Source organism: Ascidiella aspersa, chromosome 6 (genome assembly GCF_963924565.1).
Source record: "Ascidiella aspersa chromosome 6, kaAscAspe10.2, whole genome shotgun sequence".
NCBI classification, from domain to species: domain Eukaryota; kingdom Metazoa; phylum Chordata; class Ascidiacea; order Phlebobranchia; family Ascidiidae; genus Ascidiella; species Ascidiella aspersa.
The window spans coordinates 17,524,848-17,545,699 of NC_139452.1; the positions used below are offsets into that span (position 1 = coordinate 17,524,848).

Genomic DNA, 20,852 nt, shown 5'->3' on the forward strand with positions numbered 1-20,852 from the left:
GATACTACTATCTACATTTTGTTTGCTAAAAATAACTTGCGTTTCAATTGTAATATAACAGCTTAGTCAGCCATATTCGTTTCCAAAGCACGCATTGGCATTGCCAGAATTACATATACCCAATCCAGCCAAAAACTTTATACCGGTATTTATTTTACGAATGACCAAGGAAAGTCATTCCATAATCAAAAAGCGACTTTCGATAGAATGTTTGCTTCCTTTGTAGCGGGTTAATGTTCCTGCAATTAAACCAAAAAATGAAACAAAACTATTACAGAACGTGCAAGTGTGACATTTACCATGAAATACTGTTACGTCAATGTTGAACCACCCCAAGTTTTGACGTTTTGAATCGTTTTTAAGCGAAATTTTACAAACATTTTAAACGAAATACTGTTTTATTTATAATACAGTAAATCGGTCTTGATCTATATAATGAAGTTGCCTACCTGAGAAAGTATATACTTCGGTATTGACTCTAAGCTTTTCCAATGATAAAACAAAAAGTTACATGTGCAGTCCAAGAAGAAAACAGTTTTAAGCATAAAGTTCATCGCTTAGGAAAACATCCGACAAACTGCCTTGTTAATAATTGAACTTTTTTTCATGCTGTTGTTATGCCAAGTTGGCGAAAAAATTCGTGACAGTGAGCGTGTATAATTTACATTATTCTGGTTAACGTTGGTAAAAAATAAAAAACACACTAAAAACTGCAAAAAAGCGCTACGTTTGTATAAAGCCATAAATTTAGTGTACACAAATTAAATAAGACAATAGTGCAAAAATGAATCAACTTTAAAACAAAACACAAAAACGATGCGGTCTTGAGAAAGTACAATAAAACGTTAAGAACAATTTCAAAAAAGAAAAATATAGGAGTAGCGTGGCTTGCAGTATTAAAGACAAAGTAAACTGAAGTTCGAAAATACATTTTTGACAAAAGGAGGTCAACAAATCAGGACCTATAAATATGATGTTTGCTGAATTACATTTCTACATGATACTATGCCGAACTGCGGATTAAAGATCTTGATGCGCAACATCTGCTTTTACTAATTTCGGGTTAAACAAAAGTAAAGAAAGAGTTTGTGTTTACTTTACAAAATGTAAACGGAAAAAGTATTGTTAAAGGGACCACCCTGACTAAAATTGTGGTCAACTGATATTAAAACAGTCAGTTATTCAAAAGTTTGTCGGTAAAATATTTGTTGTTGTGAAAGTTAATTTAGTTTCGTATTTCTGTGATCTCCCTATTACTACAGTGACTTAAAACATTTAAAAAGGCAATAATAGCCTACCATACATATGAATGACTAAAATAAAATAAAAACTCCGAACGTTTTATTGTAAATTATGGTAGCTTATTTTACGTAAGTAGATTGCCAAATCAGTGTGCCAAAATATCGACTACATTTGTTACCGTACAATTAAACCAACAAAATCAAAGATGGAAAACATAAAGTGTGGAAATTGTTAAGTTCATCGACATAAGATATTTGCTTTACTACGAGCGATGTTGATTGCCCTAAGACTCCACTTTCTCATCTGCAACTATATGTCTCTCTTCAGTAAAAGTCAAACGCCTGGTTTGCATTCCTCCTTGGCTATGAGTACGTTGCGTAAGTCTTTAAAAATGTGGTTAACTAGTTAATATGCAATTAAATTTCAGTCATTTGTCCCGTGTATTACTGGCACGACGCTTGATACAAACTCCACAATAGATTATTATTTTTATGACGAAACACAAAAAACAATCAAAGTTTCTAAAATAACTAAAGCCTCGCTTTTTATTTGTATGGTAGACTACAGCCATATTGAAAAAAATTTCGTGTTGTCGAATTTACACTGATAACGAAGCGAACATTTTAAGACTTACTTCAAGGTATTCTGCCTTGAGTTAGACAACGAATTATCCCCATTTCCAGAAAACAGAAGCGGAATTCGACTTCTTTTGCGTTGTGAGACTGGAATTTGCTACAGGAAAAAGTATATATATTTTAGGTATGCCACACATCGCAACAAAATAGCAAATTTCGGCAAACTCATATGACCTTGATAATTAGCAGGCAAGTAAGAGCACACACAAACATTGTGTCTCTGCTAACTTACCAAACTGCTCGCGGATTTTCGTCGCCTCGCAGACAGTGCATACGCGTTGCGTACGTCGGCGTTGTATACGCAGTAAAAGAAAAATATCAGGATGCCTTGTATTCCAACGAGAACGACCTGCAAATAGGCTCCCATGGTTCCAATCACAATTCCAATGTTCGAGTCAGAAGTATAGAAGTTGTAAAGGAAACCAATTAGCCACGGAATTCCGAGAATCGGCATCAGAATAAGTGCTCCTCGGGAGGATCGCCTAACAAACCAAAATGTACCAGCTGTTTGTTTTGCATTTATGACGATTTCACACAAACAATGGAAAAGCTTTATAATTAGTGTCAGTTAATGTTGCACAAAACAAACAAAAAAATTAAATAAAATCGGAATAAAACAATTAAAAACGCAGCAAAAAAAGTTACGCGTTAAGCAGTAAATTTTTTTAAGATAAATTAAAACAAATAAGATAGATTTTAAATTATTAATTCAAACTTCAATGATTCTGTTATGCGAGTTGCTTTGCTCATCGTGGCGAATCGAGAGGAGTTTGCATTTGAAGAGTAGATTACCAGCATTACCTTGAGAAGGATGGATAGGTTTACCTAGATAAAAACTTTTTTTAATTTATTCGAATTAAACTCTTTTTATAAGTTCTGTTAGTAATTTATTACAAATTTTAAAAGTAAGATCACATATTTCAATTAAATGTAAAAAAAAATACAACGAGTTAAAACTTGCAAAACAGGGCATATGCAAAATTACAAACACAGCACAAGGAATTTAAACAGTAATATTTACCACAATTATGGCAGCAATAGGTCCAACGAAAGACCAGATCATTCCACTCTTTTCACTAAGGAAACACGATTCCGGGCTGGCGTATGCATCCTGGTTTCGTAAAAAAATATTGTTAAAAAATAACTGTGACGTTTTGAAAGCTCAAAATATATGCAAAGCAGTTAAATATAGGCCTATTTTATATTTTGAGCACGTATAATATATCCATAAACATCGGTGATTCGTGGTTCGTGGTGGGTAGCCTATTCAATCATATCACAAAAATACGACAAAGCGTGACGTCACAAAACATGTAACCCAAGATTTATGTTGTTACCAGTCAAGCCAGCAAGCGAATGTGAAAATATTACTAAATATCTTCCGATTGTGTGAGACTAATAACAATTCTAATATTTCTTGCAAAGCTCTATAAAATTTGCGTCTATTTGTTTTTAATATATATTTTTTTAAATTTATATTTATGACACATTGTTCATATGAAAACTGTTCGTAAACACCCTATAAATGACTTTATTTGGGTGACCCGGCTTGACCTATACGCTATAAAATTCAAACCTCCTTTTTCAAGGATACTATAGAAAAGTGGTTTTCAACCTGGGGGTCTCGACCCCCGGGTGGGTTGTTTGCCTTTTCTCTGGGGGTCACGAAGATGACAATTAAATATCAATCGCTATTTCAGGAATGCCAATTAATTAACATTAAAAAATATCTGTAATGATATTAGTGAATGTTGTTAACAGTTAAGTTCAAACACTTAAATAAAAGTTGGAGGCAAAGTGCCAGTAGAATGAACTTGCTTACGTATACCACCGAAATTTCTCTCGTGTACCTGTGGTGGTACGAGTCACCAGTTTAAGAAACCCTACTCTAAACTCTATTATAAAAAGGGGGGCACATTTTTCCACGTGCATATTCTAAAAAAGTGTGCGTCCATTTTGACATTTTAGCATGTGCACATCTGTACTAATGTACTACCATTTCGACGTGGACACTTTGCTGCACATTGTAAACGTTACCTGTTGCCTGTTCGGCACCGATACCAACTTGGAATCGGACAAGTACCAAAACTACCACTTAGCATTGGACACGGACTTCGATCCGATATTTTTAGACATCCTACTTTGTACTTATATCCTGAGGAATCGAAGTAACTTATAACATGATTCAATAAACGTTGATGTCAGACTATTTACACCTACAACATTACAAGTATTGCTTCAATGAAAAACTATACATTTTGTTTTTTTAGTACGGATTGAAGTACGCTTCTTTAGAATCGTAGAAAAATTAGACGCGTAAGACGAGTTGTGTGTAGCGCCCTACCGGTCAAAGCTATGAGCGTGTTGGCCATCCCGACTACAGCTCAAATAAAAGTACCGTAATGTCTAAACTCTAAACAAATTGTTTTGCTTAATATCATACAAACTTTGCTAGAGGAAAATTCTCACATTCAGTATACAGTAGGCCAGGGATGGCGAACCACTGACCCGCGGGTCACAAAGTGACCCACCGCAGATTTTAAATGACCCAGTTGTCTCTCTAGAAATACCGAAATGTTTGTTTTTGTTTATCGCTGTAAAACGTAAAGGGTGGCGATCCCTTAAGGGAAATTAAAAGCTCGCAGAAAATTGGAAAAAACCTGGTTAAACAAACCATGTTGCCAGGAGCGCCCGCAGAAAATTTTCCAGGAGAGGGGCAATCAGGGGCGTAACCAGAAAATCAAAAAGGGGTTCCTGAATTTTCAACTTAGGGAATTCCCCTATTTTTCTTTTGACGTTAATGATAATGACGTCATAAAACAGTGACAGTATGATGTCATAGAATGGTGATTGCAGGACGTGATAAAAAAACTAATCAGAAACAGCCAAATACGTCCAGCAAAAGCGACCACGTACGTCGTCGACAATCCTGTCAGGCGCCAGCTGCGAAACCACAGTGTGCAATCGATAACTTCAGGCAAAAAAACAAACCAAGACCGTGAAATATGTGTGATTAATTGTGGTAGAATCACACATAGTTCGACTATCAGCAGCGCAGTTTTCAAGTTTCGAGCGCTAAACTACAAGTACGCCTTTCGCCACCTGCAATACTAAACGAAGATGTTTTTTTCCGGGTGTTATTATGCCACGATTAGCGCAACATTTGCGCAGAGCTGTGTGCCAAGTCAGCTAAATTACAAGCTGTGGTTGAGGGGAAATAAGTTGTGTCCATTGCACACCTAACAAGTGGTCTTAGAGTATGCTTAAAGAGCGTAAAGGAACATATTGCGTACAACTCGACGTTTTTTAGTGAGAGAAAAAAAAGAAGGCTTGACTTAGCGTTGTCAAATGTCGAATATACACTAGTCAACCTAAACAAATAACGAACGAAAAAAGCTATCCAGTGTTTGTGACCCGCGCGATGAAAAGGTTCGCCATCCCTGCAGTAGGCTATACTTCTTCCAAAGTTCCCCAAAAATTAATGCAAAATCTTATGTACAATATTGATGGGATCAAATAATAACATTCGAATAGTCATTTTACCACTAAAATGAATACTTTATAACTACTTCAAAATTACCGAGTATAGGTCTTCTGATTTCGGTTCGAGCCAAGTTCGTGACAAAATGAACGACACCGATACAATGATGGCTGGTACCAGCCATCCCATTATTGGAGCATAGGTAGGCAAACACTCGACCCATTTTCGTTGAAAAACTAAAACGATCTTATAGAAGAGGTAGAATCCCTCAACCAGCGACCAGAAGAAGACGGCCAAAAAGAAAAAATGGGTTGAAACAGCACAAGCTACGCAAGCAGCTTTTACAACCTGCATATAACGAATCAAAACAGAGGCATCTGGTTAAAGATAAAACATTCCTAGCATCTAAGATCTTTTAACAGCTATATAGTTCTAGTTTAGTTAAACATCGGAACACATTTCACTGTAACGTTCATGATAGCCTGTAGGACTATTTTGTTTGCTTTACCTGTTCAGGAGATGAAAACTGAGTTGATATGAGCAACGAGACGTAGCCTCCGAGGAGAGCCAATATTAAATGAAAATGTATCAACATTCGGTCTTTGATCAACGTTTTGCGGCAATGAATAAACACCAGTACAGTTACCACCAACGCGGCGATAGAGAGGCCACCAAGTACCAAGGAGATGATTTTTAAAGCTATGCTGTGGCCCTCGGTGATCTACATGAGGAATGGCGAACATTTTGTTATGGAGTTGGTCACGAACGAGACTTTCATCTATAAAAAAGTTACAGTTGATGGCTCATACACAGGGAAGAATCCAGGATTCTTGTTTTGGGGTATCATGGCCTAAATTAAATTATGTTTATAGAATGGCTTTGCCAGTTTTGTTTAAATGGGATTAGCCGTATAACGCCGAGCAATCTATTGCACCAATGAAAATGAAAATTTGGCAAAAATACAGCCTACAAAGGCATTTTTATGCTGCACGTGTTTTCCGTCTTTTTACTATAAATTACGTCAGGTTTTGACGTAACTTGTAAAGCCACGTTTTGTCATTGCGACGTCATTCCTGAATTTTTTCATGCCCCAAACGTAATTGCTATTTCCGCCCTGCCAATTATTACATAAAAACGTGCTAGGTTAAACTATATAAATGTGATAACTTCCCACCTGGATCCGCCTCCTGGTCATAGATTAATAACATGTTAATAGCAATACGTATAGCCTAACTTGCTGCTGTACTTCTCTACAAGTAATATTATTCTGGACTGGTAACTCATCAGCAGAGTTTGAAACTCGATTTTAAGTAAGAAAATTAGGGTTTACCGAATATTAAGAACTAATAAAGTTATAAAAATTGCAGCAAATCTTTTCGTGGAGTCAAACTTATTTGGCAGGAATCCTGTACTTGTAAGGATTGTATAATAACATGGTTTTAACATCAGTGCCTTACTACAAATATTTGTTGAAATTATACTTTTTTATTTTGTTAGTTTAAAAAAGAGAAATCCTTGAACGACAATGTTATTGAAGTGTTTAGAGAATTTGCACTAATATAAAAGTAATTTGGCTTTACCTTAGTTTCGGTGACTTTAAGCAGAACAGCAAAATGTGTCGTATGGTTACATCGGCAAGTAACCTCTTGCTCTGCCACTTTTACCACTTGGCAACCGAAATCACTGAAACTCTCACTGCAAAAGGGTAATTTGTTTATAATATTATAAGAATATGCTGTATTTCGGGTAGGCTACACTTGGGCTGGGGCAGGAGCGGAGATTTTAAAGGTGTGGCACTTCCTTAGTGGGCGGGAGGTAACCGAGCGCCCGAACGGTCACATCAATCTAACATCTAACTGACCGCATTAAAGTATTTTAGCATGTTATGCGACAGCATACCTGAAATATAGGGTAAACTTATCGTTAAGCGTTTTATTTTTGCTTTCGGTAGAGTTTTTTCTCCATTGCGTTTAAAATCCATTTTAAGGAAACACTTTCACACAAAAAACAAATTAATCAAACCAGAGGCGTTAATAAATGATCTTACTCATTGTTTACCATTTTTCTTGAAATCTGTCATATTACACCTCATTTTAATGTTCCTGTAGCACGGTTGTAATGGCTTTAGTCAATGACTTGATTTAATTTTAGATCTTTTAGGTGAAATAAAATGATTTTTGTTTAAAATTAAATGTTTTAATTGAATTCAATTTTGGTAATATTTGAACGTTACTTTAGTAAAACGATTTGTTATTTGTTTTAATGGTTGGTACGAAAATAATGCTAGATATGAAATGAGATCATTAACTATCATGTTATTCGAAAACACTTAACTTTTATACTTATGACTTGACTTGGACATCACTTGCTATATAGCAAGGATTTAGGGCAGGGGTCGGCAATCCCTGGCACGCGTGCCAAAAGTGGCACGCGAGATGATTTTCAGGGCACGCCAAATGGTTTAACGCGCACGACCGCACGTTATATTGTCTTTAAGAAAGTGCAACCATTACATCACTACAACATCATGAACATTATTATTGCATAAATAACAAAGCTAACTAAATGGTTGCACACATTTCCAGTTCATGTCACAAATTAGTGTCTTAACAGTTGTGTTTAACCATATTTTTTGTTGCCGTTAAACCTGTTGTCCACGACCACGACTAACTGTTTGCATTACGTCACAATGCTCTAAAAGTGGCGAGATGTTTGCTGCGTTGAAGTCGAAGTCACAGATCTCTATCAGTGGTTAAAGCATGGCATTCCACATTAAAAATAAGCACGTGTGTTTTTGTGCGACTGCGAAACCAAGCTTAAAGCGAAACTGATAGTTAACACTTGTAGGTATCGGCTGAAAAGCATCGAAGTATACTCCAAAATAGCGGGCACAGTACTGTGTTCGTGAAGTTCGTTTTTTTCAGCAGAGTTAGGGTATCTTTACAGAATTAAACTCATGAAATTAGGTTTAATGACGTTTCCCAAGATATGTAAATTAGATGTCAGATCATTCATAAATTATGTCAGATCACAGCAGGTCTGCTGAGCCGGACTCGGGACTCGAGTAAGACTAGGTAAACCTACGTGAGTCCGACGTGTGCGCATGGCCGCAATACCACTTTCGAAACTGATAACTGTAAATCGTTAGGGTGGAATAGTATATAGTGATAGTGGTATATTTTCTGTGAGCCCTATGAGTGGATTGCTTAATATCACCTTATTCTAGTTACGTAAATCAGTGAAATACAGACTGTAGAGTAGTGGTTCCCAAACTTTTTTGGCTCGCGGTACACTAAACAAATCTTAAATATTTCGCGGCACACTTTTAACAGAACAGCCATAGAGTAAATTTACAGTCACCCTTAACACACGAACAACTATATGTAAATGTCTCCATATTATTAATTTGCAATGGATAGTGCGTATTTAGTCTAAAATACTTGCGTGTATGACTATTGGTAATACAAATACTCTTATTTCCGAAATTACAACAAGGTTTCGCGGCACACTTGTCAATCTGTTGAGGCACACTAGTGTGCCGCGGTACACAGTTTGGGGATCACTGCTGAAGAGTCTGAGCCGGACTCGGGACTCGATGAAATCGCACATTTCGCCGGAGTCGGACTCAGGTAGTTTTTAACAGACTCTCGAGGTTGCCAGTGCAAAACCAAACATAGAAACTGTTTGGCACGCGAGTTATTGATATTTTGACATTATTCATAAACTGGCACACTGAGTACGAAAGGTTGCCGACCCCTGATTTAGGGCCTTGACTCGCGCAAGTAAAGACTTTGGACTTGAGCATTTTCTGATATGACTTGACTGAGACGTCATTTTAAAGTGACTTGTATGCAACATTCCCTATAATAATAAACATAACAACTGCATTGAGGCAAGAGGCATATGTCTATGCTTTTTATTGGCAACAAAGAGTATGTTCTGAATAATTGTTTTAAAATACTTGAAACCATTAGGTAAGAATAGATTTTATCTCGATTGTATGGAAATGAGTAAACGCCGGCGAGAGCTTTTGGTAAAGGCCAAGAAAACTTAATGCAAAAATAGTAAAAACATTATTGTTGTGTAATAGACATGTTGAGAAAACAAATAACTAAAACTAACGTAATAGTTATTTTATTAAATTACTGTAATTGTTTACTTTATATATTAAATCAGAGTTTGTCAAGTGCTTAAAGACTATTGCTACTGTTTGTGGTTTATGATTTATCTTTTTTGGTTTTTGGTATTAGAGAAATACAGAAGTTTTTGTCTCTGGCTGTTTAATCTCCAATGTGTTCTCTCTCCATTTGCTCAACAACAGTTTAAGATACACTCACACAATCTTATTCGTTTAACCAATGGTTTTATAACTACCGCTCAACCTGTCTCACAGTTTTGCCATAATTCCACCCACAACTCGCATAACTCATTCCTTATCAGCCGTTATTAGGATCATCAATTCTTATTTTATTTTTATGTGACATTATCATTCAGATTGTTACACATCTTCTACACTGCACTGATTTCTTTTTGCATCAATCAATTATTGAAATTAACCTTTTTTTTATCGCACGTGAGAAATCTGTTCACTGAGAATGTAGCGAAAGAAGTTACCACGGATTTAACTGCACTTCCTAACTTCGTAAAAATTTATTATCTACATTTAGCGTATCAGCCATTAAACGCATGCCATCACGGGCACGGCCGCCAACACATGCATTAAGATACGTGTTAATGGCCGCACAATTATTCATCGACGGCCGCATGCGACCATACGGCCGCAGGTTGAACACAGTTGCGTCAACAGAATCAACAGAATCGGCAGAAATCATTTTATTTCTAGTAGACTTTGAAGTTAGAATAAAATGAATGGGTAAACGTCACAAATCAGTTAAATCGTCACAATTCAGAAAATTTACCAAAAAAATAAAGTTTGGTCTAAAGTGCTTTCTGAAATTGACCCCAGCTTAGGCCGACCGCCCCAGTGTAGTGTTATATAGTCTTTTAAACAGAAACCTTACGTGTCTGCCATAGAATAGTTGGTGAGAAACTGACAAGACAGTTTCGATCGGTTGTAAGTTGTGTTTGTCCACTTTAATTTGAATTCAACAGGTAGCGATAATGTTGTCGCATTTCCACCAGAAATTTCCCAAAGATTGACCGACAGATAGTCGCTAACCCTAGCACAACAAAAATAATAGTTTTTGTGTTTAACATGGTATTGGTAGCATTTATTTCTGCTTTTTTCCTTTTTTTTGCTTTCCATTTATTGTACGAGCGTTCAGTGTCATTCACCCTGACGAAGGCGGCTTGTATAGGTTGCCGAAACGTTGGTTAACAATTACAATTACCAGAGGAGCTGTTTTTGATTTATATGGTATTGGTAGGTACTTTTATATCGAATATTTTTTCGGTTACCAACAATAGTTTTTAGTCACAATTTAAAAGTAATATTCCGTAGAAAAATGAAATAATCTCTCTCCGGTTGCAATGCCAATGGCCAATTTTTAAGTGTTAAACACCGTTAAACCACAACTATACGTACTGGTTTACGTGTTTTTTAACTTTCTCGCTGTAGCGTAGACCTACTATAAGTAAACAATTGGCTATTAAATGTAAGCCTATTGTGTTCTTCCATGTAATCTTCCAAAAACATAAGATGCTTGGTATTCCATAATATATTGGTGTGAATAACAATTTATATATACCTTTGCACAGGGTCATTTGCTGATATTGCAAAATTGTAGAATGCCGATATTACTGCAACGTTTTCGCTCATCACAGTTTCTATAGAAAAAGTAATTTACAGCGATCATAAAACTGTTTTATTTTCTGTTTTGTATTAATTCAATTGCACTAATTTTGTATTGGATTCAAAAAAATGTGGCGGAGATAATTACCTTCCAATAATATATATTTTATATTAAGGAATTTGCAAGGAATAGCAATAAAAGTTGCACACCAGCTATAAATTATAGAAACCCGAAATACAATGCCCAGTTAATTTTGGTGTATTTCGGACATACGCAATAGCAATACATATTGTAAAAATCTTCAGTGGTGTAACTGCGCCTTGTGGTCTCTTATGACTCTTTATATAAAGGTCAATCACAGTCATCAATGCGTTTCGTTAACAATATTGGTGTAATAATTTGTATATGTTAAATAATTAGACTATCAATATTAATTTTGCTTACACTTTTTTTGGTTATTGAAATAACATGTTATATCATGTAGGCTTACCAGAATTCGCGCTGGGAACGTATGTAATGACATCTTGTTTATTGTCATTTTTGCTTGATTGCAGTTTTTGTGAGTGGTTTAACATCCGACTGATGTTTTGCGAAGGGGCTACAGCAACCCTAAGGTCGATATACTTTTCGTTCGTTCGCAAATCAATCTCTAAAAGTATTATACAGCCAGATTTGTAACGATAAAGAGGAGACACACAAAAGTTTGTATGTAGCAATAATATCCAAGAAAAATATAAAATTATCTACAGTATTTAAAATTATCTATAGTATTTAGACCAACGACCTAGTAAGCCTAAATACGCAGTACAAGATAAAATAACACCTAAACACGTCAGGATACGAAATAAACCTAACGGAATATTTATTATGAGAAATAGTAGGCCTAAATAACTAAAACTGCATGAATGGGGTATACAGCAAATGGGGCCGCCGGTCTGGCCTCGGCCGTTTTAATACCGACGTTTGGGAGTCGCTGTTTTGGCACCTGACAATTTGCACTTGTTTGTGGTTAAAGATGGGGTTTGGGGAGTAAAAGTTTCTTATTATAAATCTTATTCTGGCCCTTTAGTGTTATTCCAAAAGGTTTATGTCATAATCCGATTTAGGTCTATTTTAAGTATTAGCTATATTAGTTCGGTTTTAGTCTTATTCTGCAGTGTTTTTATTACGACAATGATGTTATTCCAATTTCGGTTAGAAAAATGTATAGCATTATATACGCTTCAATAATCACTGTTAACTTTCACACTAATTTCGATAACAACTCCTTTCTATTCACAAGCTGTAGTATATAAACGAATAAAACAAATAAATCGAAAAAACAATGTTCTTCGCCAATGTTTTGTAGTCAATTAATTTAAGGAAGTTTCAGGGATCTTCTAAACCGATCTCAAAAACCCTGGCAACTAACGCCGCTATTTTGAAAACTACAAAAAAGCTAAAAAACGAGCGATAAACATGGCAACGTCATTGTCATACTTCAAATGCATTATGCTTAGTTCAATATCAAATTCTAAATTCAATGAAACACTGTGGATCAAAGATTTTCAACAAAATCACTCGATTACCCTTTTGAAGTTGTTTTAAGTAAAATATTTGTGTTTACCACATAGCAGACCTTTATTGGATGATAGGTGTAGTGCAATGGTTTCCGTGATGGTTTCCAAGGTTTTAAATATCTCGAACTTAACCTTGGATTCATTTTGTGCCGCATCTTGTAGTTTGTCAGGTGCGAATTCTGTGTAAATAAATTTGATTTAGGTTAGTGTGAATATCTTAAAGCATAAGGCAGGGCAATTCTATGTATTCGGAGTAACAAAAAAAGATAGATTTTTTTCAATCATCGATTCTCAGATATGACGCATTGTTGGCATGTTTTTTCACTTAAAATCGGCAACTGGCATAAATCAACGTCAAATAGATGTAATATTATGTTTTCTAATAAGTTTGACTGCCGGAATAGGACTTCATTTATCTTTAAAATATTGTTTTTCCACCTAAATAAGTGGACAAAACTTTACCTCTGAACAAAATTTATTGTACAAGACGTTATGGTCAACTTATACCTTTTGGAGGAGACGTCGAAAAGGTTTCTTCCGTGATGTCAACCGCGTTTGAGTTCTTTTGTAAATGCGAGAACCGCCAAATTAAGTTATTGACAGCCGCGGCAGTTGTCTTTAATAAAATGTAAATTTGCTTACGTTTAATAATTCCATGATTTAACTTAAATTGAACTGTGGTTAGTGGCTACGAAATGGTAACGGATTTCAGTGCCTCCCATGTTTTGTTCTGCTACCGGCACCAGTAATATAGGTAGCCTAATTTATAAAACTTCCTTATATCGCAATTATTGTTGGATTGATCAAAAAAAGTCAGTACATTTATTAAACAAATTCCACTCAAAGGACTTATGCTAACAACACAATATCGTTTTTTTTATTTTGCGCATGTATTTTTAGTTAACATCACTGAATTCGCTTGTGTCGTACAACTCAGTGAGTACATAAGAAAAATAATGTAAAAAAATTCAAATTAAGTTCCTTTAAGTTCAGAGAATTTGTCACCCACTGTAACCATGTTAGCTGCATAGCCTGGGTTGATTCCCTCGTAGAATGAATAGCCGGATATCTTCCTCGTGCTATGTAGCAACACGCTGGCGTCCAAATAAGTGAAATTACGCACGTCCTGTGAGTATAGGTAAATAACAACGTTTGACGAGCTACTGAAAATTAAAATGAACGTATATTACATTTAATAAAGGGTAGTTCATCGTTAACCGAATAAACTCCAGCTTTATCGTTATAGTTAAAACAAAAAAGGTTCATCAAAACTTTTTTAATTCTTTAAACAATGGCACAATGAAATCCACTGTTTTAGGACTTCTCAAACTGTGTGTCGTCATTTGGGGTCGCGAAATTATGCATGTATCGTTACGTCATTGTCACAACAATTGGTGTACGTACTAGGAAAATGTTTTCTAGTCGTTTTATTTTGAGATTTATACTAAACTTTAAAGAAAAGTGTTGATTTCATTACGGATCAATGGCGAGATTTTGACTTTTGTAAAAACATTAAAAGCACACCGAAAATAGCTAAAATTTACAAAAAAAATAAATTATGGGTACTCGTAGTTACAACTCGCAGTTACAATGTGGACGGGAAGAAACCTATTTGTTTAATTTGTTTATGCAATTTAGCCTGCGGAAAGCATGAAACCCTCAAAATTAAAACGGTAATTTCGTGCCTACAGTATGATTAGTATTTCACAATCAAAGGGATAATTAAAAGTTATGGCGTGTTCTGCCAAGTATAGGCAATGTACAGTGAATGAAAATACATGCATGCGACTTTTAAAACCAGTTATTTGATAGCCCAATCATCTTTGAGGCCCATTAATTTCCTAGTAAATTTTTGCGTATATTTGGTTTTAGGTGACAGAAACTTTTACGATATAAAATAAGACTTCTGGCACATTAAACGATTAGCAATTTTGACTTTACAGCTAAATGGCTGCATTGAACTAACGGAAAAACTCACACAAAGCGCTTTTCTTGCTTAAAGAAAGTAGGGTGGGCTGTGGATCAGGACTTCACCATTTTCTGGTAGCGGGTCGAAATCAAACTTATAATGGTGCTTTCGGGTTGTAACAAATTTTATTTGACAAATTGATTGTAAAAATGTTTAGTTTTTGAGCATCTTATTGTAGCAGTTGTTAATTAGGGGTTCACCCAAGATTTTAAGCTTTTTTCATCTATCTGGCCAAACTGCCAAACAATAGAAAATGGCCTCATGTCCAGTTTGTAAAAGAGAAAGCAGGCCGGATGAAATACATTGTCGGGCCGCAAGTCGCCGAACCCTGCTGTGTATATAGAAAAGGTGACGATATAAAAAGATCCTCTTGAACTACGCAAAATATTATATTATTTATAAAAGTTTGCGTGAAGCGCGAAAAAATATTTCCATTTACGCGTAGTCATAGTTAGCAAAAAAATACACTTTGGGAGGGGAGTTGCCTCCTTGTTACCTATAGGTTACCACATGCTTACGCAAATCCTTAATAAATATCTGACAGTCGTGTTTTGAGGTACTGTAATAACCGGGAATCCGGAATGATATATGTACTGTCTGTAAACGTTACTTAAGTTGGTTCATCGTAGTGTGTTTGAGCATTCTCTTTTCGTTGTACCTTCAAGCTATAAGTAACACACATGCACAGTCGGTAGACTATAATTATAATCTGATGGTTTGAAAATAAATATCATGGAAACTTTTTAGACCATCAAATGATCTGGAACTAGTGGTCCGTTACATCTTAAATTTTACACTTTCTTAACAAAGATAGTGAGCCTATTTTTTGGATGAGCCTGGGCCTGCAGCCACATTAGGCCCCGCTTTATTCCAGCCTTTATATACCGTATCCACAATTAATTGTAAAGGTGATAAATAATTTACAATTTGAATTGCCTTTATACACCGTTTAGGAAATACTTCCGGTCGATCTTGATTCGGAAAAAAAGTCGTCGGAAAACGGAAATCATACGCCACTGAACTCTTAGGTGTCAAACACGTGCCATTACAAGCCTAGAAAAATCGGGTTAACAAGTGACAAAAGCTTGCAACTGAAAATAAATACAATTTATGTGATTCTAATCTAAAGGCAATAAAGGAGTATCCAGCTAGCTTTAAACAAGTTATTGACAAACCCTTGCCTTTTACACAAAAAAATTGTGTGAAGCGGCATTCTCCACGACCATCAAGTTCAACTAGCGATACGATGTTTTTTGTCCTACATTATCTTGTATCAAGCCACGAAAAGTAATTAGTTTCGACCTTTCGCTATTCTAGAATCTAATCTAGTAGAACTAATTTAATCGCGATAATGAAAAAATGTATTTTAGCAAACTTATTAGAGTAGGCCTTAACCAACTGTCTTACATTTGGCTTAGTGAGGTTTTCTAGAGCTGCTACCACAACGTCGACCTCAACGCGGTTGAGCGGCGCCACGCGATACCTCCACGAATTCCGAATCATGTTTCCCAGTACCTGAGTACAGCTGGATCGGTTCTCAAGGTCGCGAACGTACTTCAGCACGGCTTCCGAAACATTGACATGCTCTAACAACATTTTACAAGCGAAGTGTATATAAGCAAAGCAACAAAAAGGAAATGCAAATGCACGATAGTATTTCAACAAATGTACGATGGCAATATCTACCATTGAGGCATATAAAGACTTGTTTTATCACGGTTATAAATAAGTTATGCGATACATACACACAACTAAGACGGTGATGTTGGGCTGTGGCAGACTGTTACTTGAAAAGTCAATCCTTATTTGTATAGTAAAACAATGTTAATCGTTGTCAAAGATATGTAATTGAATAATTAGCCCCGAGTACTACTAGCCTACACAGTTCAAGGTGGACAGGACAGGAACGTGTTGCAGTCCATTCCGGTTTTAAATAATATGGCCGAAAAAATGTAAATATTTTTCGGGTTGTAGTACTGTAGTAGGCCTATGGGGGTTCGCGATATTTTTTATCAATAAAAATTTACCAGGAAGTACTCAATAAACTTCCATTGTGTTAAAAAGAAGTATTATGTGGTATAAACTAAAAATGCGTACCGTGTTTCGCCTCCAACCAAGCATCAACTCTACACATGCATCTTCTTTCTTCATTTAACGCGAACGAGTAGAAATGCCCCTCTGGGTCCTGCACCACGCAATTTTTACCAAACTGCAATCTACCTTTGCTCACCCCACCATGAGCGTGACTGTGACTTCGGTTGATCACACGAACTTCGCATTTTTCTGTGATATCGATATAATGATTGGAGTGCTCAAAATGTCACCTTTAATATTAAACGTGCCATATTTTGTATTTTATTTTAATACCCTATGGCAAAAGTCCGATCCGATATCAAATAACGTTAATATCGTCGATTAAGTAATGCTGTTTTCTAATTAAGTATTTAGACCCAAAATCTATTAACATTTGGCATCTAAGTTTCCTTCGATTGATAATTTCCATTTCCATATAAATATCGTTAGAGGTATAGTTTCTCACCGTTTGGTAAAATGGTGACATTGTAGGTCCAGTAGCTCCGACATGTAGACGGTTGATTTAATACGTTTTCTATCTTGTATCCGTCATTGTGTTTATATCCGAGCACCTGGCGACTAACTTCGCTGGTTATCGGTATCCCAGTTACGTGGCAGTAGGTATTGTTGGCGGAGTATCCTGTGTAAATTCCGTTGATGCCATCGCGAAAATATGTACACTTCTCGAAACGTAGGTCAACATAACATTTCTCTAACAAAAAATGAGAACATATAGGCTATATTGTACAGCCATAGTGCACAAAAATATTAAAACAGATATATAAAAATAAAATTATTCTTTGATATCAAAGAATTTGTAAGCCAGGGGTTCTACAACATGGGTGATACGCGTACTACCACCAGTGGTACGCAAACAAATTTCTCGTATAAACGATTTGACAATGTATCAAACCATCAGATTATAATATCAACCGCAAGGACGGAACCAGGAAAGCACCAGGCCATGTCACCCAAACTATATTTTTGCCAACATTCACTTCGTAAAAACAGTAAGACTATCTATTTAGCAAAAGCAATATAGATACTGCCACATGTTGCACCGTGTGACTCAAAACTTTACGAAACCATGGGTCGTCAAAAACTCCAGCAAACAAAATATGTCGGTTAAGACGTTGTGCGGAACCCCTATAACTTCCTCACGGATCCCAGCTTAAAATCACCGCATTAAACCTTCTCCTTTTGCACATCACTACTTAAATGTTTCTCAAACGTACTTGGTTTTGAAAAACATTTATTTTGGCCGTTGTTATTTGCGGCTTTGTGCCAACAGCAACCGTTTTGAATACATTCTTTTTCCGTCTGAAGATTGCCATAGCCCAAACATTGTTTAAGTGTTGTGATGTTGACGAAATTTTTCAGATCGCACGGATTTCCAATAGCTAAAAAAGAATTGCAGTAATTAAGCCCGGTAAACATATTGTAAACCTATTGCGGTGCTTCATTTTATTTTATTTTGCCTAATAGCGGCCATAACGAAGTTAAGTCAACGGAGTCAAGCGCGACAAGCCGCCACATGTTGAGTTATTGCTATAATAAAATAGACTGTAACAATCATCTTATTTAAGTGTTGCATGCTTGGGAGTACAAAAGTAGTGGTTTTAGCAATCACTATTGCAGTTTATAAAATCAAACATGTATGTTGGTAATAGAGAAACATACTCTTTCTTGGCGCTAAGCAGCACATGATAAAAAGCTTTCAGATCACTTAAAGCGTTTGAAATTGATAAAATATCACCAAAGCTAGGGTTTGGATTCTATAGATTAACGGTATCGACAAGTCACATAGAAATAATTATATAACCAAAAACCTAGTTTTAGGTAGGCTAATGAAAAGTACTTTTACTTACAATTTTGCTTTACTTCCTTACAGGTTTCTCTGGCGAAATTGCCTAGCGAAGGCTTCGTAAGTATACACAGTACAAAGGAAAGAATGAATAAATCCATAGACTTTAGTGGTTGTCTTAATATGCAGTACTACGCAAGCAAAACAGACAAATATCCCTGATAAAGCAGGCAAGCGTGATAGTATATTTTCTTCAGCTATCTGTGCAAAGCATTCCGCTTGAAAACGCAGCATATACATCACCATTCTTTCATTGTGGAGGCGTCTACTTAGACCGGATGCTGTAGGCCAGAAAATACGTCACAGTTCTTCCTACTCATTTTTTACCAGCAGTATATTTGCTTTGAATTATAAAACACTGCTATAAAACATACGTAACACATAAACAGAATCTGCTTTTATTTATGTACTACCAGAATTTAGCAAACTATGAAAATTGCAACAAGAGTCGAGCTATAATTTCTAAAACAGTGATGGTATCAGAAAAAACAATTGAAATACTCATCAACATGCTTTACAAATTTGTATACTAATGTTCGTTTAGGCTAAGAGCAATCAAAGTTTCAGTTAATGGTACATTATGGATACATTAGAATATAGATACACGGTTTCTGGTTTTAAACGAAATGAAATCAAAACCGCTTTATGGTTCGTACTGCGAGTGTTTATATAAACCTATACTGCGTCACAGTGCGATTATGACAAAACAGGAAACAGGCGCTTCCTGTGGAGTGTGTACAGGCACGTGCTGTATAGCAGGGGTCGGCAACCTTTCGTATGCAGTGTGCAAGTGTATGAATAATGTCAAAATATCAACAACTTACGTGCCAAACATTTTTCTATGTTTGGTTCAGCCTGTATATTTCACCCATTTACGTAACTAAAATAATATGGATATTCAGCAATCCACTCATAGGGATCATGGAAAATCTAACGAACTGTCACGAACACAATACTGTGCCCGCTATTTTGGAATATACTTCCACGCTTTTCAGCCGATACCTAAAAAAAGTTTTTCGCTTTTAGCTTGGTTTCTCAGTCGCACAAAACCCTCGTGCTAACCACAAAATAATGTTAAATATAACAGTTAAGACACTAATTTGTGACCCGAACGCTGCAGATCGAACTGGAAATGTGTACAACAATTTAGTTAGCGCTAGTGTTAGTGATCTACAGTAATAATAATGGTAATGATGTGGTAGCGATGTAATGGTTACACTTTCTTAAGGTGACATAACATGCGCGCTAAATCATTTGGCGTGCCGTGAAAAATCATCTCCAGGGGGTTGCCGACCCCTGCTGTATAGCAACAGTGCCTTATTTTAACTCTTAAATTCGGGGTGCTTTTTAACAGTCACCAGATCCAGCATTTTTGTAGTCATCCAAGTGGGACGTGGCAAAACATGTCGTCTAAAGTGGCCTGTTGTAAGGCTGGCCAGATTGATTTGTTTGAGGCCATATTCTAGAAATAAGTTTTTTTCAGTATATTTCCAAAAACATACAGTGCAAAATTCTACTAACATCAGGTTTGTAGAGCTCTTCTGGCAAATGTAATTTTTATTCCGACGTTTCGACGTCCTATACAGGTCGTCTTCATCAGGGTAAATAACACGGAATGCGACTAGTACAGTGCACGATAAACAAAGGAAAAAAGGAAAAAAGAATGGAACGCAAGCACGTTACAACGCAACAAAAACAAAACGCGATAACGAATGATTGGGCCTCTAATCTTTAAGCAGGTGCCTGTAGCACGCTGAAAGCATCACGTCCGTTTTGATGTTCATTGTGTTGCCCCGTTGGTGAATAATCCATGACTCAAGAAATAGTCTTTTCCTGTAGTCAGATTCCCGGGCCACAACAGACGCCGCATTAAAATCAATACGGTGGCCCTGTGACACCGCGTGATTGGAGAGGGCCGACCTCTTCGCGTCACTGTTGGCAACATCCCGTTGATGTTCTTTTCGTCGGGTGTTAAGTGACCTTCCAGTCTCTCCGATATATATTTATGCCTGGTAGCAATAGCTTATATATTCTACTAACATATTTGTAAATATCTTTGATACTATTACTGAATTAGCTAATGTGCTAACAATCAACCCACCACTCAGCCTACTAGTACTACACGGTATCAGGGGCGCCCGCAGAAAATTTTCCAGGGGGGGCAATCAGGGGCGTAACCAGAAAATCAAAAAGGAGGGTAATAAATTTTCAACTTAGGGGATTCCCCTATTTTTCGTCTGACGTTAATGAATAATGACGTCATAAAACAGTGATAT

At 36.3% G+C, this 20,852-nt stretch overlaps 1 protein-coding gene across 1 annotated transcript; it reads right to left on the reverse strand.

Annotated features, from left to right (window-relative positions):
* Positions 1-26: 26 nt before the first annotated feature.
* LOC146140557 (uncharacterized) lies at positions 27-18,923 on the reverse strand. The gene is made up of 19 exons (XM_083393042.1): positions 18,581-18,923; positions 17,948-18,112; positions 17,179-17,424; positions 16,737-16,922; positions 16,047-16,225; positions 13,680-13,796; positions 13,178-13,286; positions 12,730-12,849; positions 11,602-11,760; positions 11,067-11,145; positions 10,380-10,538; positions 6,939-7,053; positions 5,867-6,079; positions 5,458-5,706; positions 2,899-2,988; positions 2,593-2,702; positions 2,110-2,359; positions 1,877-1,974; positions 27-1,625 (listed from the first exon to the last, which is right to left on the reverse strand). Exons 1-19 carry the CDS (start codon positions 18,675-18,677, stop codon positions 1,526-1,528), a joined length of 2,841 nt encoding a protein of 946 aa, XP_083249168.1. The 5' UTR covers positions 18,678-18,923; the 3' UTR covers positions 27-1,525.
* Positions 18,924-20,852: the final 1,929 nt, after the last annotated feature.